At 38.6% G+C, this 22,499-nt stretch overlaps 1 protein-coding gene across 1 annotated transcript in view; it reads right to left on the bottom strand.

The window, feature by feature from the left end:
* LOC124167692 (flocculation protein FLO11) overlaps positions 1 to 22,499 on the bottom strand; it is a 738,729-nt gene that overhangs the window by 6,139 nt on the left and 710,091 nt on the right. The window contains exons 3-5 of the mRNA XM_046545680.1: positions 8,261 to 8,381; positions 2,675 to 2,838; positions 1,542 to 1,717 (exon numbers count right to left, since the gene is read on the bottom strand). Of these exons, the coding sequence (XP_046401636.1) occupies positions 1,542 to 1,717; positions 2,675 to 2,838; positions 8,261 to 8,381 (461 nt within the window). The remainder of the gene's footprint in view (positions 1 to 1,541; positions 1,718 to 2,674; positions 2,839 to 8,260; positions 8,382 to 22,499) is intronic.

Below are 22,499 nucleotides of genomic sequence, written 5' to 3'. Positions count from 1 at the left end.
GGCGCAGCGAGGAGGGGTTTTGGGGATAAAACCTCCCCCAGAGCTCAGAAAAATTTTTAATGCGAAAAATCCACAGAGGAAAAATCATTCGCCTTGACCGGGATTAAAACCCGGATCCCTCGATTTCCGGCCGAGTGCTTTAGCCAGTTAAGCTACCGAGGCGTCATTCTCCCCTGTGGAAATTTGTGGACTATACCGGACAAGGTGGTATGGACTGCTGAGCATATGATGCGACTAGCAGTCCAGGTCGTGCGCATGGCGCCACAGCCAGAGAGCAAAGCCCGAACTTTGAACACTAGAGGTGTTCGCTCTGGACTTATGAAAGTATACCGGGACTAGCCACGGTGATAACTTAACGGTAACGGCTGTGGCGCCATGCGCACGACCTGGACTGCTAGTCGCATCATATGCTCAGCAGTCCATACCACCTTGTCCGGTATAGTCCACAAATTTCCACAGGGGAGAATGACGCCTCGGTAGCTTAACTGGCTAAAGCACTCGGCCGGAAATCGAGGGATCCGGGTTCGAATCCCGGTCAAGGCGAATGATTTTTCCTCTGTGGATTTTTCGCAATATCTGTGCATTGCGGGTGACTCCGTAAAAAGTTATCACCGTGGCTAGTCCCGGTATACTTTCAAAAAATTTTAAGTTTAATCCATTTAACTTAATGATTTAGTATTACTTACAGAATAGTGTTAGGATTAATCAAATACCTCTCCTAAAGTGGTAAAACTAGTCATTTTGAAACATTAATCTTAAAATTTTCTGGAGGAGGGCCCCCGCAACTCCCATTTACCCTGGCGGGTATGCAATACCCCTCACACCCCAAAGTATTAGTTGCACTTAAAACCCCCCTAGCCTTAATTCTTAGCTGTGCCCCTGCCTCTTTCAGGATGGTAGCTGTCAATGTCATGGACTTCTATGAAAGGATTATCGTCAACACCCTCCAAATGAGTTGGTGTATTGTTTCGGCACTGACGTGTTCATTGACAAACAAGGGCGGCTATGTAGATTTGGCAACATTTAATTGGCTCCTCCACTCTCTCGGTACCTCCCCTCCCCCATTAGCAAAACCTTCCAAGAGTGCCCGGGCTCTTACAAAAGCTCACCCGCAAGCATAAAAGGAATAGATAATAATATTTGCCTGCTATAATTAAGGTGTTTGAAAAATAATTTATATTTTTCAACACATTTTCAAGAGCCTTTTGCTCACCATTAATAAACAGAAATGTAACAATGTAATAATTGCTGGCCTTGGTGGCGGCGGGGTTAAGTTCTTGCCTGCCAAACCGTTGGTCGCAGATTTGAGTCCCACCTGGGCATGGGTGATTTTAAATGTGCTGTCCAAATATATTAAAATTATCATAATTGGGGTACTTGTGACAATTACAGACATTATTATTATTATACTTTAATCATTACTGTTCACCATGGAAGCTTCTCATGGGCTTGGCTGCTATAGTGAAAATAAAGTAACTGAAGATAGATTTAGCTTCTGTTGCTAAGGGGAAATCAAACACAGTAAGAGTCTGAGTTCATACCGTGGTTCCTTTCTTGCAGGCTAGTTGCCTTTGTCCCTTGGGTCCACAGTCTGCTGTCAAGTCCAGAGCTCCTTGTTCTGGCAGATACATGATGGTGAGCCATGACATAGGCGGTGCTGAGGATGGAGGTAAAGATGGAAGACAACCACCTTCCCCTCTCCCAACCCAGAGTGGAACTAAACAAAAGAGAAGATAACAGTCATTATAAAATGAAAAACTGTAAATTTATCATAGGTAACCCAACCAGTTTTATGGTTGCACCATATCATCTGTTTCAAATACAGGAAATTTAGGACAAATATCCACTGGGTCATTGGGAAAGTTTTCAGGGAAGAGGAAGGTTTGGAGGAAATTCCCCAATGACTGCATAAATAGTCTTAAATTTCCCATGTTTGTACCAGATGATGTCGCTCGGCAACTAAACTGGTCAATTTAAGAAGATCAAAACTGGCTTGTTGGGATGAATAAAAAAAAACTGTCGCGACTCTTTTCTTTATAGTCAATAAATCCATTTGCATCAAGTGTTGTATCTGTGAGACAGCTATTTACCAAGAAATGTGGCTATGATACACCTCTAGTAATCAAAAGTTATGAACTACCTGGAGCAGTAAAAATTTCTCTAAACATAAATGCACTAATTGACCTTGTCCAGCGACAGTCACACATTTGTAATGGAGAGAACATGCGATTTACAATGCAGCCATGAACGATGAACAAAATGACAAAAGTGTTTACATCCAAGGTATAAGCTTGAGACTAGTAAAATATGTAGAAAGAAAATTTTTTAATGTAAAATTTTGAAAATAAATGGGCATATTTTCAAGCTATGAGATACCATAGTTACTATGCAGAAACACCCTCAAAATTGGGGTTTATTTTTATACTACTACCATGATAAAATGATGTAAAAATACGGTTATCAAATACCATTTATCTTGAGAAAAGATATAATTGAAATATAATCGTGAGATCATTTTTCCTTCGTTCTTTGGTGCTATTTCGTAATTCACACTCCAACTCGAGTGCACGCCATTTCTGGACCGACTGATATGAGCTATGTTTTCCCCTGTTTTATAGACCACTCACCACGACACCAGTGTGTTTCGGGTTGTCTAGTAATTGACTATACCCACCTGGCAGTTGGCAGAGGAAGGTGGCGGTGGACTCCGGGCCGCAGCCCTTTGCTCTCCAGCGGAAGTCGGCCGAAGGATCGAGAGCCACGCACAGCGGCGGCGAAGAGTGGGAGGGGGGACTCTCCAGCCAATAGCCGCCCTCCATTCCCATCGGGTGCGAGTTGCTACGAGGAGGAATGGAAAAATAACAATAGAAATACGAAAAATGAAATGATACAGAGCGCAGTGAAAATATGTAACAAGGGGCGTAGTCCAGTACAAGCTCCCAGTGCTCCGAAGCACTGGAAGCGAGTCTTTTCGTGGTCCAGTAGAAGCTACAAAAGCTCCCGTGGCGCTCTCGTACGTCACGCATGACGTCACTATATTCGCTTCTCTCTCGCTACAAACGCTCCCAAGAAATGGCTGGAGCGAACCGGTTTTCAGCGCGAATTTGAACGGGAAGGAAGGCTAAAGAAAATGGTGTTCATAACAATTGTGGACCTGGCCGGCAATAATATGACCATTTGGAGTTGATGGAAGAAGTCGCTAAGATAGCCTGGATAGTAAATGCTAAAACCAAATGGTTAAAGAACTATTCGGGGCCCCAGCAGCAGAGAAGGTTGTCTCAACGTTGTAGCAACGTTACAATGAGGAAACATACAAGTTGTCACAACGTTTCTTAAAATTCCCAGCCAGCACAGATTTGAACTTATCCTTGGAGAAATCAGATATTGTGGGGATAAGCTTATCCTCCATGTGTAATATCCCTTTTTTCCACGATTTCAAGCGTTTGGGGAGGGGATGTCATGGTACCATATTGCCAAAATTGGCCGCATAGTAGCGCTGAAGTCCTCCATTACCGTTAAAGCCATTATAGTGGCTTCGTGTTTACATTTTTGGTATTGTGTATAGTGGTGTTTGTGAGTAAAAATCGTTGATTATTTTGTGTATACAATAATAGTTAAAGTGATAATGCGACCTAAGCATTGTTTTTGTGTGCCTGAGTTCGATGTGGGCTACGCCGGTACGTACAGTTGTTGCGACACATCAAAACATCCCGGATTGTCGTGGATATTAATGAAGGAATCATCGACAGTGCTGTGATTTGTTAACAAATGCGAGGTATTAGTGATTGCAATTGCCAAATTCTAGGGTATAACGGTAATGGATTTCGAATTTGTGCTTTTAGAAACCATACGTAAGGTAATTCACCAGTCTCCTCTATAATGTGATGTAAGGAATTGAACAGTAATTACTGTAATCTTAAGATTTATGGTTTACCGATGAAGGTATAAAGACTGCTCCGTGTTCTAGTGTATTGTATATCGTTTCAAGATGAATCATTCATTAAATATATCGTTTTTAGAGCAATAATTTTGTTTATTTTCCACCTTCTTCTAACGGATTTTTTTGTATGTTCCTAAACTTGCGTGAATGTGTAACATAGTGAAAAAAAACCTCATTGTGGAGACTAGTGCGGTATTGGCTTTCGATGGTGAATGATTCAGTGCATTATATTTCATCGTGTATGTTATTATACAGTATTGTATTGCAGTATCCCATGTAGCATCAAATATCTCAGAGGAATCTCACGAGATATGATCTCATAGGCATACAGACCTCATAGACAGAATGGTCATATATGCCTCGTGAGATGTCTCTGGCATATTTGATGCTATATGGGATACCATAATATAATAAAATACAATGATGAAAAATAATGCATTGAATCTTTCCTCATCGAAAGCCAATTTATGTTATTACGGTTATTACATTATTTTCACGTAGTTCTCATGAATCTCGCGTGGCAGCGCAGCGATCGTACGCGAAACAGCTGCCACCTAGCGGCAATTATACGGCGTAAGGATAGGCATATCTCCAAAAATGCGGAAGTGCATCTCCGATTTATCCCAAAAAACGGCGTGGATTATTCATACTTTATCTCTGCTTTCAGATAGGTTTCGTCACGGCATATATGTATAATATCCTCGTATTTAGGGATAAGGCAAAATCTGTGCTAGTTGGGTTGTCACAACGTTGCACAACGTTGTTTCAACGTTGTCTCAACGTTGAAGTTCCCAGGAAACAACGTTGTGACAACATTGTCTCAACGTTGTCACAACGTTCTGACAATATTGTCTTACCGTTGTCACAACGTTGTCACAACGTTCTGACAATATTGTCTTATCGTTGTCACAACGTTGTCACAACGTTCTGACAATATTGTCTTACCGTTGTCACAACGTTGTTTCCTGGGAACTTCAACGTTGAGACAACGTTGAAACAACGTTGTGCAACGTTGTGACAATTTTAAGAAACGTTGTGACAACTTGTATGTTTCCTCATTGTAACGTTGCTACAACGTTGAGACAACCTTTCTGCTGCTGGGGGGGATATTACGGTGAGGCAAATGGCTGTAACTCAATGGTTTCACAATTCAGAGTCGCCACGGGCCAGATCGGGGAAGAAATTGAGCGGCAAGACCAAGATATCTTATAAAATTTGTTGTGATAATTAATTATATATAATATTATTTAATTATTAGTGGTTTAAGCTTGAGCTAGCGAGAAGGGGAGATAGAAAATGGCTATTCGAAATTAATAAGACATGTAGTGAGTGAACTTTCCGGTCGAAGCATTCCGTCCGTTACATAAGAATTATGTTAATTTTGTAAGTTATATTGATTTATTTGTTATTTAGATCAATTATTTGTTATTTGAACTTGATATTGCGTGAAATTGAGATAGAATATGACTTCTTAGGTTAGGGTACGTGAACTTCTAGTTAAAGCATTCCGTTTGTTGCTTTTTGGCGGCCAACCTAGGTTTTCTTCAAGCTTTCCCCATGAAGATTGTATTCTCTGTTAAATGATGATATCTTCCTCTAATCTTCAACTGAAGTTTAATCAATTATTGATGTTCGGTTGTATTTTACTTATGTAATTTTCTTAAGGTCAGGTTGATACGCATTGCATTTATGCTTAAGGCTCGTTGTTGACGAGATTGGTTCAAGTGTAGGACTGCTTTTGAGACTGTCATACAATGTCATGAGTGCAATTGATAAATCGCATAAAGGACACTCCACTTAAGGCCTTTTTACACCTACATAAATCCGCACAAGTCTAAATGTATGAACGCGAGAAAGAACACGAAATGTACCGTACGGTTGCGTTGTTGCACGTTAAGTGGTTACACGTGTAACCACTCAACTTGTGCAAATGCATGATCGGCAAATTTAACCTATTTTAGCTAGGTTCAAACATTCGTACATGTTCCGTTTCGGTCCACAAAAATAATTCACGCAAACAGGCATTAACTTGTACGTGTATCGTTTAAACGCAGGCTTTTAGGTGAGTTAAGTTAATTAGGCTTATTTTTGGTTTCATTGAAATTTCTATAATAAGGTATTTAATCGGTCTTATCTTCTTTTATATGTATCATATGATCTGCTCTTTATAGTTTAAGTTTATCACCTTGTTGTTAGAGGATTTGCAAACCAGTGGGTAAAATCTTCAGGACAAGCATCGGTCTGCTGTGGTGCCCGATCATGGTATCCAATGAAGATCTAATATTAAATAGGTTTCTTGTGGTGTACCCCATGGTCATATTCTTTTTGTCATTTATATTACTGACCTCTCTAACACGCTAAGTAAAGTACAAGGGGCTATAACAATCCCTAATTCAGACGATCTAATATCCGAGCAGACGATACTAGTAAAACAAACGACTAACAAATGCTACAATCGCTCCAGCCGTGATCCAGTAGGGTAGCACTGGGAGCGATAGGAGCGAAAGTGGACCACGAATCTGTAGCGTCTGAAGCGGGAGCACTCGGGAGCATTGGGAGCGTGTACTGGATTACGCCCAAGAGCGCGCGTGACGGTTGCGTAGCAACCAAAAGCCGAGCCCAACGTGGCGCAACGCTAGAATTCAAACTTCCTTATTATAATGGGAAACAGTTAACAAATTAATACTTATAAATGGATCACTCAAATTGGGCTCGGTGATTTTAGAAATGTTAAAGTAATTTGTAACGAATCCAACGGTTTAAAAGACGTTGTAATGTTGTAAAACTGACGTTTAAATAAAGAGTCTTCGCATTTGATACATATCCCCGGAAATAAGTTATATATAAAATCATGCAAAGCTATTGAATTGACAAGATTATAAATGCATTACTCACGATGCTGTAAGAAAATATTAAAATTTGTACCAGATTAAAATTTTCAAATCGATTTTAGACAGTGTAGCTACTACCTCTTCGATTTTCGTCTCTTTTTAAAAACATGCTGCAGATGCAATCCTCCTCGGGCTAAAAAAGTTGGTAGGGGTAGTATTTTATTTTAGAAAGAAAATAAGTGCGCACTTATGCAATCAATTAGAATACTGATACTCTTTATTCTACCTGCGTACTAACACATTAAATGGAAATAAAATTTTCAATCGCAATCCACAGTCTGAAACAAACATCGTTGTATTCACCCTATCAGATCCATCACGCGATATAGGTTTTTGCGATTTTAACCTCTATACCTTGTGCTGAATCTGTTTATATCATCTCTGAGATGCAGAAGAAAAATGCTCGGAAGCTCGCACCGAAAGAAAGTTTTATTTCCAAGTTAAAAATATATTTCGTCGGAAAAAAATAGTTCTTATTTGATTTAAAAAGTATATTTACAGTGAATTCACATTGGTTTTCCTTTTACCATGAGATTTACTATGAGAATTGGCTATGTTTTTGGACAAAATTATAAAAATAACAACAACACTGCTTTAATATTACAAATCTTACTAATGGTAGGGTAAATTATAAAGGAAAAAAAGGAAGATGCACGATAACATGAAAATATTGTTGGATAAAATAAAATAGCAGATACGAGAGTTGGGTGTGGAGATTGAGATAACTGTTACTTGGAAAAACATGAATTTAGGTGTGGTACATGAAGTTAAAAATTCATGGAAAACTAGAATTCCATGCATTAAGACAGACAATAAAGAAGTTAATTTATAAGTAAGGTAAATATTTGATTGCGTGATGAAAAACAGGTAAGATCGGTGAAACGCATTATTTGAAGAAGTAATATGGTTGCAGTTGGCACTGTATTGATCCAACTGAGCGAATTGTTGACCATATATTATATTATTTCAGTGCAGCATAGGTATACTAGTAATGCAAAGTATTTTAAAAATATTCCTAACTAATTTTATATATACTTGTCAGCACCATTTTGCTAATAATACTCCAAATATTTCTACAATTCACGGTTAAAAATTTCAACATATGCTGGTGAAATTTTAAAAGTAGAGTATTAAAATATTTTTCACTAACATGTATAGAAATTGTATGAATGAAAATATAGAACTAAAATTACCAAGTTTAACACCACAAAACACATCGTAAAATGTAAAAACGTATATATGTAAAATATTTACATGTTTTATGTCAACAATATCTACAAATTCCATCATATCGAATGTGATACGAATCTTAAAATTTAAAATATTTTCTCATTAAAAATTTTCACCATAATTGGTTGGGAATATTGTTATTATGAATTGCGTAGCTCCTTAGCTCTAACTTGTGAGGATGAAGGGAATTGTCACTCACATCCACACGAAATCTCCGCCTGGCCTCGCCCTTCGAAGTCCAATCCACACGCTACCAGAAGCTCCAGCTCCTTCCCTCAGCAAATAAGAGCGCGTGGCGTCGAAGTCCCGGCTACCCTCGACTGTAAAGAACGTAAAGATAAAACAACGCTTTAGGAACGAATCAATAAAAATTGAATAAAAAAGTCATAATGCAATCGCTAATTCATTTCCTTAAACCTCACAAAAAAGTTCACATTATTCTCATTTCTCTGTGCATATCTGGGTTGCGTTTTGTCAACCGTATTGTGGAAATATTTTCAGATGAAAAAGTAAAATAAAGGTGCTCTTTCGAACTCGTTCGACTACACCTGGAACATGCAGCGAGCATATGGGATCCGGCGCAGAAAGCCTTAATCCGTGAACTTATTATATACAAAGGAAAGCTGCACGATTCGTCAAAACTGCTCGGGTAGGCTGTCCCAAAAAAACATTATTTTTTTACCTCTCTCACCAGGAGGGTTAAGGTGAAGGAGAAGGTCACCGGAAAGGAGCGACTGACAATACGGGCCTAAGAGTTACACGGAGAACATGATCCTATAGGCCCCACTATATTTCCAGGTCCAAAAGAAGCGATAGATATTTTTTCCAGGTCCGATAGATATTTTTATATATAAAGAGAGATATTTCGCCGTACGGATTGACGGAACGGGGACTTAAATAAATGCTAGTCGTAATTTTTTGAGCAAATTATTTTCATGTAAACGGTTGGTGTTTTAACACCCCTTGCCACACGCCCATTCAGGCGGCTTGTGGGGTAGTATGGAGATATAGACGTTTGACCAAGATAAGTACTAGAGAGCATGACTGAAAAACACATTTTGATGGATTTCTAGATTTTAGCTTTTGCGGCTCATGGTGACGGGTTTATGCCGCGTGATGCACAAGAGATCTACATCAACATGATACCCAGCGAGCCACCTCCAGGGTGTTTGGCAGGGTGTGACAAATCACAAACACGTAGCAATAAGTTTTTAGTAGATTGAAAAATAGACTAAACCTTTCAGAAAAATTCAAGAAGAAATTCAATTCAATTCAAAATTCAATTCATGTCTTCTCTGCATTGCTGTAGTTGGGCCGGAACGGCGTACCCCCTAAAATCCACACTCGTTATAAGAGTACCGGTTGAACTACCTTTTTAAATCTGTAAAAAATAGCCCTACTGTAAATTGTCCAATGGACTTCAGAAAGAGAAATCGGAAATGATTATTTATTTGTTCATAGTTATCTCGCGGCATAACTTGGAACTAATAAGATTTGTCCTGACGAGGAGAAATGGCCCGACGTTCTGTGATCCACTCATTCATAGGAAATGATTATATATCAACACTTTGCGACGCTAGATTTTACTTATTTCAAGCGGGAGCAGGGGCGGCCTGGTTATCCAAGGGCCCCGGTGGCAACCAGGTCAAAGGGCCCCAACGGTCAAATTCCCGCCTCAAAAAATTTAAAGGAAAAGTTCATGCACATTTTTACGGAGAGGAAACAAAGTAAACAAGATAAAATACGTAAAATTTAAAAATTACAAATAATTTCATTGGAAGTATTTTTGAAATAAACTTCACGAAAATTTGCGCATTCTGTTTCCACAAAATTTTCAAATAAATGTACCTACGTAAGTATTTCAATTTATAAAGTTCTCCGTGGGGAAAACTTGCCTTCTTCGCAATTCAGCAAAAATAACCATAATTATATATAATTTACGTTGGAGACAATAAAAATTTGCATAAGTACTTTTTTATAAATCGGACATTAAAAATATTTTTATACAAATGAACAATTTAAACTTTACCATAAACACATATTGCGTGACATAATATAATTTTTTGGTTTAACGTACGTAACTTTTTATGCATGCATGCATGTGAAAATAAGATGCTAAACTTTTCATGCCGAATGATAAAAATGATTTTTTACTCCTCCCCGATGTACTATTATGTCCTATCTACATAGTCAATCTACACGCTAGGCACAAAAGATGCTCACTCAAGGAAAGAAACCACGAAGCAGGGGAACCAAATGCTGTTAACCGGGACATGATGGAAGCCGTCTGGCGATAACAACCGTATTCAAAATCGCTGACTTGAATTGGTGAGATTTCACGTCTCCACGTGCGATTCCGCTTGCTGAGCTCACATAATGCATCGGTTTTCCGCTCAAAGGCGTAAATAGCGCTCACCATATCGCTCCGCATCAGCAATACATGCCTCCAATTTTTTTATTCCAGAGCCACAAATCAAAATAAAACGGTCGATTGGTTTTCACCCGATAATTCTCCTGAAAATAGCTTACTTGGAATATGTGATGCGTCTACTACAGTTGTCAATTCGCATGCACAGAAGATTTCCGCCTTGGATTATTCACGAGAAAAATTGAACATAGTTAATTAAAAATTAGATTCAACTGCATCATTAGAAAGGTTGGTGTAACCTCTACAAAATGAAACACATTTTGTTATCAATCTATAAAACTAAATCATTAATTTCGGAGTTCAAAGTGCTTAAACAAACAGGAAAATTAAAGAAACAGAATTAATATCCGAACTAGCACAATGAATATTAAATAGAAGGGTTTTCACATGAACATAATTAAGGTGATTTAGAAATTCGATATGGCAACGCCAGCTGTTTTGAAATTAAAATGTAATTTTTGGAATGGAAATGACTAATAGCAGTATCGGGGCATAGTAAAATGGCGTAAAAAACTAATGTAAATATTTTGCCTATTTTATGCGGTTTACTTCTCCTATTTACTTACCTAACCCTACAAGTTAAGTTGTCAGCAAAAAAATTCATTGCATTCTGGAAATTATTCACTTTCCTTCAAAAAATTTTCATTTTGACATGCTTTCGAGGTTCATATCAAATGAATTTTTTTGATTTTCATTCCATTGTTCATAGTACAAAATTGTATAACATTTAAATTTGTAAAATGAAAGTAAAAAAATAGCATTGTATGTGAGCTACTTAAGTTTTCTTAAAAGAGATCACTTAGAATAAATAGATATTATTGACGTAATAAGAGACGAATATGAATGATTATTACATAATAGGATAAATAGGTAAATAAGGAAATAATGGATTAAATAGACAGTAGGAGTAAGTAGTAATAAAATCGTAGATAGGATTCTTATTAAAATTCTTAAAAGACGAAATCAAAGCACACCCAACTGTAGGCAACAATAATACCCTCTTTTTTTTCCTCCCGCTACGAATGAAAACTTGCCTTTCAATGCATGTTATTTCCTTCCTACACTCCCCCTGTCTCCTCTCTGGTGCTTCAAATACCTATTTTTCTCATCTATTCCAAATACATCCCTCCCTATAACAGCCAATGACATTCCATTAATATTTCACAATACACCCTCCATCCATTTTCCCTACATTCCTATCTAGTCCATTTTTCTCCCCCCTTAAATAACCAATATTCCCCGACATTCCCCGAGAAAAAAAACTATACATTTCGAAACTCCCACACCCAGTTTTTTTTCGGAGTCACCCTTTTGTAGTAAATAATAGCTCTTCGGAAGCGCGGTGCGCATTCGTCTGCTCTTCTGTTCTTTATTCAGACCCACACTCGCTATATATGCCTGCAACGCCGCGTATACCCAGAGCTTTGCGATTCTACGCGAAAATTGAAAATTTATCTTGTCCCTCGATGGCACGAGAGCGATTTTTTCTCGGCCAATATGAGGGTGCGCGCTCAAGGGAGGGACACGCACGGAGAGAAAGGAGAAAGAGTTATGGGATGAGAAAACGGAGGAATTCCTCCAGGAGAGAGAGAGAGAGAAAGAAAGAAATGGAGAGGAGAAACATTTTTCGAAGACATTCTCACTGTCTGCTCAACCGTAACGTATAACTCAGTAAATTCATATTAATGGGAGTAATAACGACTTATTCTATACAGGGTTGGGTTATTTCATGTTGACAGTGGCGCAGCGAGGGGGGGGTTTGGGGATAAACCCCCCCCCCCCCCCCAGAGCTTAGAGAAATTTTTAAGTTGAATCCATTTTACTTAATTAGATTGATATTACTAATAAAATAGCGCAAGGATTAATAAAGTATTCCTCAGAAAGCCTTAAAACTCACCACTTTGAATCTTTTATATTATAACGAGCGTGCTGCGCCCGCTCCTAGCGGGCTTCCCCCGCTCTTTTCAATGCAGGTCCACAGAGGGATAGGCCCGTTTCTAATTTTAAAATATAGAAAAAAAGGCAGGGTCTTATGTACAAATTTAATTGGAATGTTCATGTACAAATTGAGGGCAGAGGACCTCTTTAAACACAACATTGGAAGTAATTACACTATCCTCTGTTAAACGCACATAATGACTCATACTTACGTATCAACAGGAGACTTGAATGTGGTATCAGCCGCATTTTGATAAAAGTTATTTAAAGAATGCGAGATATTGTTGCAAATGAACAAATTTATCAGTTTGTGCGCCGTTAACGCCAGGAATATTTACTGGTTTTTGATTTTTTTAGTTTTTTTTTAAAATCATTTAAAAACCAATTTTAGAAAACAATAGCAATATTTAGGAAGTAAGATATGCCGTCGCATGTTCTCTGATAAATTCTCTGCATTTTGGTACCTCATTTGTAGAGTTTGGTTGCGTAGAAGTTGAGAAAAAGGTATCTATACAGTAGAAATAATATAGAAGATTCCGCAATTTACTGATCTCGCACCTACCGCTCATCCTGGTAGGTATTCCATACCCCCACACACCCCGGTATTAGTTGCACCCATACCTCCCCCAGCCTTAATTCCTGGCTGCGCCCCTGCATGTTGATGGGAGAAAAAGCGACTTATTCCACACAGCGTTGTGCGGAAAATAAGGAATTCGTCATTACTCACATTGACACACGACGTAATTCCAAGGATTTGAGTCAGCAACGATTAAATCATTAAGTAAACGTATGTTAAATTGAGTTTTTTATTTCTCTTTACCTCAATTTTCAACTTTGATTAGTGTAACAATAAAATAAAATCACTTTTTACTTTTTTTCACAATTTTAATATTTAGCGACCGCTTTAGACGATTTCTACGTCATTTTCAAGCTCGAAACCGATCGCTAAATATTAAAATTGTGTGGAAAGTACAGAGAGATTTTATTTTATCATGTATAACTTCCACAACGTTAATGCATCTACCATCAACTTCATTTGATCAGTATGTTGGAATGTAGGTATTTAAGAATGAAGTGCAAATTTTTTCTAACGTCACGGTAAATTTTTATGCGTCATCAGTTTTTTTTTGCAATGAATATGATTTTTCCATGACCAACAAATCGTGTTAATTGCAAAAAATCCCTGATGAAGGTAAAAAAAAATTTGTTTTGAATTCTTACAGACATTACTCCAATACGTTAATGAACGCAATGCATGTTATACAAATTCTTGGATCTGATTTAGGATACGTTTTAATGGCGAAGTGTCTGGTGTGGCGTAAGTTTCCTCACGTGTAACGTGAAACAAAGGTGAGCGGCAAAATGAAGAAACGGTATTAGAGTATGGAGTAAAGAATCAAATGTTCATGTGTCAGAGTAAGGCAAGTTCGCAATTGACAACAAGATTATGTAGCGATAGAATTAATTATCTTATCACTACTTACAGTGGGGAGATGATTGACGTGTATGTTATAAATGTAATAGAAAATCCTCAATAACTCCACTTATAAATTTGTCATGGAGAAAACCAATAATGGATTGTTGTTTATTTTGGGAACGAAAAGAGGGAGAACACGCAAGTTTATATATTTTTTGTACTTAAAAAGATAAAGAGGAAGATAAAGGAAGTAAATAATACTGCAAGTAGTGATATGATAAATAATTCTATCGCTACAATGCGATAATTATCCTCAGTATTAGAGCACACGCCTTAGCAATGCATAGGTGTGAAACTAAAAATCTCATCAATTCAAAATAGAAATTAATAATATATAACTGTGTTAGGTGGAGTTTGGAATAAATATTTTTTACGCAAAGAATGAAATCAGCCGATAGTTTTATGACAAAATGCACTTTCTCATATAGGAATATTGAAAATTAACATTTTTAACTCAAAACAATGAAATTCTCCTGAATTGAGCACGCCTACTCAATTAGTTGCATGCATAATTCTAATTTGAAACATTTCAGCGGTTTCTCGAAAGCTTTAAACTAAAGCCTCTTAAGTTTTGTAATATTAATTAGACTAGTTTCTATTTCCAAGACATTACAGTTGAGAGCGGGGTTCTTATTTAACGATTTGGTGAAGTTACTGTGAGAGGGACCAACCACATCCCTGGCAACCACAACCTCAAACCACATTTGCGATATAAGCTTATTTTTCGTACTAATTTAAGATGGGAGAGGCAATAATTTTCAACTAAATTTGTAAAAAAAAGAACTTAAGGACCTTATGCCTCATATCATTAAGCTCATTAAGAGCTGGACAGAGGTTGAAGAGCAAACAACAGGAGTTCAGTGCGGTACATTAATAACTTGCGTAATGAACTACATTTCCGAGAATCGTGGCTGGGGTGGGGAGGAATTTCAAAATGAAGGCTCATGAGGTTTCCCGAGAAACCTCAGTCAAGTGTGCAGTCTTCTTACTACACCCACAAAGCGGCGCAACGCGCAAGACGTAGTCCTCAAACCGTCGTCAGAAATCCAAGATTGGCCGGCTCAGGAAAGGACGATTTTGTCATTTTCAAGAAAATACTAAATGCTATTCTAAAATATTTCATTGACAGAAAGGCGACGAGCCAGAAATTTTCTTCAGGAACTTTGAGTTTTGCGAACACTGATACAGGGTGCTTATAAATGAATATCGGGGTTGTAACGCTTTATAATATTTATTACATTATAATTATAGCTATAAATTATATGTCAAATGAAAGAGCAACTCAAACATTTTTGTTTTATATCAACAATGCGTATGTGCGTGAAATATTTCCGCCGCGATCCGCTAGAAAGCGGTGGTAGCAAAGAAGGCGACTAGTGAACAGAAAGCGTTTTGTATTCTACAGTTTACAAAGACAGAATCTGTAGTTATTGTGCAATATGTGTTGCACTGTAACCCCAGATCCGCACTTTATGAGTGTTTACATGTGTACTGAGGTGAAAGGTCATTTCATCACTGAAGACAACATGATCCAGAAAATCATCATCGTCATGAAACAGCATTTCCATTGTGAAGTTGGCAGGTAATCCGTGGTCTGTAGGCTTTAGAGCCTGTAATAACTGTAAACAGTAAGGGCGTAGTGGTAAGCGTTTCCTTAAAACTTTCCAAGCAGTCGACACAGGAATTTCTAATTCACGACCTGCCTTTCGGACTGATTTCTTTGGGCTACGAGGGAACGACTCTCTCACTCGCTCAACAGTCTCTTCGCTAACTCTTGGTCGTCCCGTGCCCTTCCGTTTACTGAGGCAGCCTGTATCTTCAAACTGATGATGCCATCTACGGATGTTATTGTCACTTGGAGGGTAACGAACGAATTTAATGCAGAACGCACGTTGCACAGATTGCGAACACTGATATTTTGTTGTTAATTCCAAATTTAGAACGCATCGGAAAAGATTTCATTTGATTGAAGCAGCCAGAATATATATCTTTCATAAAGTGATGAAAGTTAATTTCACCGTTGGTTATTGGCAGGCAATATGAAATGTAAGTACATCGAGAAATGAAAGGTCAGGGGATGGTTGCTTATCTGGGCTAGAGGCCTCCTCGGCTGATGTATCGCTGGTAGTTGCTACAAGGGAAAATATTTGAAGAGTGGGGGGAGCTGATAACCTCAAATCTATCCCCTCTGCTACGCACCTTTGAGTATCACCATAAAATTCAGTTTTCACCGGAAATTCGCAATATTTTGTTCGGCATAGAGTAGGCATTTCAAATACGTATGATCGAGAAATCATTTGTCATCAAATATGTAACTAATATCTGAAAAAAATTTGAAATTTAAGTGATCATGATACTCCATACATTAGTTACGATGATTGGTAAGTAAATTATTTTAATTTTGGAGACTCTAATATTTAACGCCTTTTTTATGCGGTTTTGGGCCACGCCTGAGTACATTATTACGCGATGTTTAAGCATAAAATTTTACATGGCAGACTTTTGAACACTCGGAAATCAACAGAATTGTTTAGCCAAGTGTTTTTATTTTGATAACTCTAAGGTATGAGACGGAGCAGTAGTTTTAGTAGAATAGGTACCTCATGCTTGTATTCATGCCTGAATGCATTATTCCGAGACGTAAAAGCATGAAATTTAGGATGGCAGACTTTTGACCACACACAGAAATCTTGTAAGCAGCGCCTCAAGTGTATCCCAAGAAGCAAGCCCCCTTTATGTAGAGAGGCACACTAGAAGCGGGTCACAGGAAGGAAGGAGGAAAAATTCAAGGAGGCATGCACGACAGGGGAATTTTCTTTATTTCTTAGAAAACCTTTTTCCCCCTCCCACCCGCGTACCCTACGGCTGTCGTACCCGTCCGCTAGCTCGGGAGTTGACGCTTTAGTTCCACTTTCAGCCGCTGGGGAAATAGTACGTAAGAGTGTATTACTATAAAGGAATTACCCGGGAGGGCACCCCCAGCGGCGAACGAAAGAAGTTGGTAGCGCGCGGCTGCGAAGTTGGAAGTTGACGCTGTCCCCATCGGGAATACGGGGCGGGCTGGGGATACGCGGAATAAATAAAAATAATAGGAGGGGTTTAGGGGGGGGGGGGGGTTGGGCCCGAGGGTGAAGCAGGTTGTGTGGGAAGAAGAGTTGAAGGATTGGGGTCAGATCGATGGAGAAAGCAATCATCTCTAATTCAAGACACGCTCCTCCATTGTCTCTTGTTTTTCGTGTTACGATGCAAGAGATTCCGGATGACTGATGATCCCCGAAAGCAAAACTACGCAGGGCTAGTACAAAATACGAGTGGAACAGGATAGGGAACGTGCTCATCGCGAGGGGGTCTATATCTAAATACTACCCCTCAAGCTGCCTAAATAGGTGAGTGGCGGGGGGTGTTAGGACACAAGTCGTCAACATAAAAAAGAGAAGAAAAGTGAAAAGGAAATGAACGCAATGAGTCCCGCCTAGATTTTATTTGTTGTTGCAGCCTTGATCAAGAAAAACGTGCATAACGAAATAAGGAACGGATTTTTTCTAGGGATGGACGGATCCAGGATTTTTTTCGGATCCGGATTCGGATCGGATCCTCGATTTTCGGAGCCGGATCTTTCGGATCGAATATTTTCGGATCCGAATGCATTTTCATATTTATGCTATTAAACGAAGTAATTATTCAAGTACTTTTCTTCATAAAAGGAAACAAAATATTGAAAAATCATGAATTTACAATAGATTTATTTGAAAAATGAAGTTTTTTTCGATTATGAAGGGTATTAAAATTAGTTTGAAACCCTCTACTTTGTACCCTGTTGTTCAAAAATTCCCCCCCTGGTTTTGTATCCCCCTAACGAAGACAATGATTTATGGTCCGTGTGATTTTGAAAAAAAAACAACAGAGGCACGGGCTGATGGACGGCCGAGGGTGGTTTTCTGAAATCTTCGACGTAGTTACTTTTGACGTAGTTATTATCCTACGACGCTGAGATTCCCCCGATGATTGTTCAATCTCTTGGGAAGAGTCACACTATGTGCCAGTCGTATTTTGCCTTTATTATTTTCCACGGCTTAAATTCTGCTACGCAACTTCGGATCCAGATCCGATATCTTCCGTGACTTTTGATCCGATGTATCCGATGAAGGGCAATATCCGCGGATATTTGGATCCGAGGTATCCGATCCGACCATCCCTAATTTTTTCCTAATTGATCTACATCCTGCCCGGCAAGCCGCCTTAATAGGCGTGTGGCGGGGGATGTTATGACTCCAGCCATTAACAGAAGAAAGCAAATGCGCTAACAAAGTTCCGCCTAGCATTTATAATAGTCCTTTATGGTTCGGGGGAAAAACGAATTCCTGTGCCGATTCGTTCCTTAAAACATCTCTCTTAATCTTATCGTATCTTGCGGGCCTAAAAATATAGTGACATTCTGAGACGTTCCCCGTATCCGTTTGAAAGATATCTGTTATTATATCTTGAGAATTCTTAGCCTAGCACGAATTCTCCTAGTCTCCAGCGGCTCTTTGCCCGATACGTGTAAGGGCTGTGTAACTAGGGTGTCGAAGAAGAAACAACAAGCCATACTATAGTCTGTTCACTTTATGTCTTCGGGTGAGCTTTCGTGAGAGTCCGGACATTCTCGGATGGCTTCGCTGGTAGGGAAGGGGTAGTACCGAGAGAGAGAGGAGGAGCGAACTTAATGTTGCCAAATGTACATAGCCGCCCTACTTCGTCATTGAAAACGTGTGAATCATGGGTGGCCACAGGTAATTTGGCCCCGGCGCCGAGACAATATACCTACTCATTTGGAAGGCATTGGGGATTATCCTTTCACAGAAGCCAATGACATTGTCAGCTACCGTGCTGAATGAGGCACCGTTGGTGGAAGACATACTTACTTAGTCACATACAGGGAGAACGCGTGAGGTATGGCAACACTACTCCACTAGTAGATTCAAGATGTTCACTCGGCGGAGGTCTGAGAGCGACTGACTGCGGCCACGCCTACTGTTTGCTGATTGGCCAAGGGAAAGTCACGTGTCGAGAAACTTTCCCTCCCCTCATCTCCACTTGCTTTGGCCTCACCAGCTCACCCGCAGAGATAAAATGAACAGAGTAAAATGAACTCTGATGAAATATTAATATTTGAGCATAAAAAAAACTCAGAATTCCTATGATATTCCTATATGATTTGCCTAGATATGAAAGGCCCATCAGAATTGCAGTATATTCATTTGTTTTCAGGGGAAAAAGCAAAATTTAGGTTCATTTACGTAATTCTTTCGATTCTGTCCAACAAATAATGTGACTTTAATTACGCAGTTAAATATGAAAAACTACTCTGTAGTTTCAAAATCGCACCAAAGCCATGCCATTGATTTTCTGCCGGAAAAGTAATCAGTTTTCGCTTCAGTAGTATTGGCTGAACGCCCACAAGGGCCCTACGCCAAATAAAACAGCCATTGCGAGGTATTCGCTTTGGCAAACAGAGATTGGTGCGACACCATCTGGTTAGACTTTGATAGCTAGATGGGCCCATTTTGGCTGAATCACACGCTCCATCATTGGATCACGCCAAATGCTTCATGAGCATCAACAATAAATTTTTTATCTGAAAATTTCCAAATGTAGATCGCAGCGACCTCAGGAATTCTGGATCTTCTTTCTTTCTTCCAATAAAATTACAAAAGTTTCTTACTTCTTTCGAATGTTTTCTATTCTTCCGTCCATACTGTCTTTGTCTCTTGTTTTAGATGCTCCTCAGTTAACCTTATGTCATATTTTCATTTAAATGTTTTCGGTGACTGAAGAAATTCAGTCGCCTTTTTCTGAATGCGGTTTTCCTGATAGAGAAGAGAAATAGGTACTTTAGGTACCTCCTTTCAGGGCCGCAACTAGGAATAAAGGCTAGGGGGGTTTCAGACGCAACTAATACTGGGGTGCTTAGGGCATTGCATACCCTACAGGGTAATCGGGCGGTGCGGAGGCCTTCCGCCGGAAAAAAAATTAAGATAAATGGTTCAAAATGGTGATTTTTACGGCCTTCTGGGGTTTATTTTATTAATCCTCACACTTTCTATAAGTAATATTAATCCAATTAAGTAAAATATATTTAACTTAAAAATTTCTGTGAGCTCTGGGGGGAGGGGGGGTTTATCCCCCAAAACCACCCCCTCGCTGCGACACTGCCTCCTTTCTCTTTCTCTCAGTATTTTCAAACTTCTGACAGATTTGAAGGCCTAAAACGTTTCTCATAATTTGCCACTAAAATTTTCCCCGTGCGCACGGATCTTGGTCGTTCCAATCCTGAAGTAGCTTCGTGCTCAATGACTTTGCCGTACTGTTTTATTCATGTCAAGATTGAAATTGAAGTGAACTATTTTACTGAAATGATTTTATGTATCTCAGCTCGCATTTGTGCTCCAATATTTGGTAAACTTCTGCCACATCAAATTGCTTCCCATAAAGCTATTCCTTACAGGGGAAAATAAATGACTGTTTTCAATTAACTACATTGAAGATTATTTTTACTTTGTTCAGCCACAAAGCGCTCTGCATAGTCGTAAATTAATTAGTTGATCGACCATTTCTTATCCCAACGGTATAAAGATTTCATATTTCTTTCGTTTTCTTCCCCAAAAGATATAGTACATTCTATAGAAATTTAATACTGATTCGCGAGTTATGAAAATCCTCATCACTTAGTTTCTTTGGAATTACGGGAAAATATGATTAGAAAAACATTCAAATAAATTGCTTACTTAAAATAAAAAAGACGGTGAAATCCTAACAAAATTGCAAAAATACTGCGATTCATACGCCAAATTTCGGCATCACGATGGTAATTTATTTAAGTATTAAAAATTTATTCGTTAGAATTATAACTTTCCTCAGGAGGCAGTTGCTCCTCTTAAATCATTTCAAACTTAGAATGCTGACGATTTGAAATGGTTTACAGGTGAAAAAAATTGGTCGCTGAAAATTATTTAAAAAATACATAATATGTAATACAATGCTAATAATTTTACACTTATCGTAATATCTTGCATAAAATGGTTTCAGTAGTGGAAGAAGTACGTACCTACTTGGCGAAATAAAGTGCGTTTATGAAATGCACACCTTTCTTACGGGTAGCTTCATTTGAGAGCAGTTCATAGCTCATCATGAAGTTACTTAACTGAGAGGAGTAAGTAAGACGATGGCTTCCTCTTTAACGGACTCATAGCGGCCTGGGGTAGTTTGGCGTGGATTTAGTTGAATGGGCGAGAGATGCGCGCAATAATTCAGGCTCTGAGTTGGTCCTAGGCTCTAAGCACCGGGGGAAAAGTTTTCCCGGCGTGGGAAAATAAATTACCTCGATCACAGGGAGAGACTCTATGCCGGCGCCAGGAATATTTGGACCGGCCCTAGATGGGTGGTGCCTATCGAAGGGAGGGAATTTGCTATACCATCCTATCATTGGCAAATGAAGCCAAGAGGTCCGCCATATTGTTCTACCTCGGGTGAAGCAGAAATATACAGGCTCCAAAAAAATATGGCTATGAAAACTCGAAAATTTCTCCAATAACAGCGCGACAATCCTTTTTCAACACACATTCAAAGAAAGTCGGAAACATAATATAAAAACACACCAATAAAAAATATTTAGTCAAAGGTAATATTTATCCATTATGTAAATGAAACTTATAATAATAACGCACTTTATAAATGCCTCGTCAACCTGAGAGCAAACTTTACGATTTATTTAACACGCTCTCTTATGGGAAATGACAAGCACGGTCACTATAGCGATCGAATTCGTAAACAGGCATATGGCGGCTTCGCTTTTATAAACTAAAGCCCGTATTATTTGTCGGATATCCTCCTCCATCTCAAACTCCAAACGTGTCATAGGCACCCGCATCGCATAATCTCGTTGCTAAGTTTTTCCCCGTGCCATTGTTTTTTCCCGTGATCCAAGTTGTGTTGCGTAAATGTTACAGCTTAGAGTAAGTATTCCAAAAAAGTCTCTTCTCGCTAAATAATTGCAGCTGATAAAATACTATTTCGTGTATGCATTATTTACTCTCCCGATTTTCTTTATGTAGGAATGTAAGATGAGTGTAGGGTCAATTCAATGGGCATCAATAAATCTAGAACTGGTTTCATTTCAAATTACATAGTTTTTACAGTTCTTGATGAGAATATTACAGAATACTATTAGTATTTAATTAAAGGTCCAGCTTCAGTGAAGTGATTTGCTTTCTCCCAAACCCCTTTTATTAATATTTCTAGCGATTTGTACTGCTTGCACGACACGCTTACTTTTTCTCATTGCTAATAATTTTGAATACATCGCTTCCTACAGTGCGAATTATATTGTGGCAAAAACATGTTCATTGTTATCATGGTTGTAATATGGTAATTTTTAACGTTTTACCAATGTGTTTCAATACTTTATCAATAAGTAACGCTTCCTCCCTACATAGCACAAAATATTTACTAGATATCTACAAAATATCTAGAACTTCGTCAGCTAATGTCAAAAAAATCTTGCAATATCTTCTAGACATTTTGTAGATATCTGAATGTCCACTTTTCTGATATCTG

The sequence above is a fragment of the Ischnura elegans genome, chromosome 11, assembly GCF_921293095.1.
Source record: "Ischnura elegans chromosome 11, ioIscEleg1.1, whole genome shotgun sequence".
Classification (NCBI taxonomy): Eukaryota; Metazoa; Arthropoda; class Insecta; order Odonata; family Coenagrionidae; genus Ischnura; species Ischnura elegans.
Note: the sequence above shows the minus strand (reverse complement) of the source record. Positions and strands in the feature narration are given on the sequence as shown.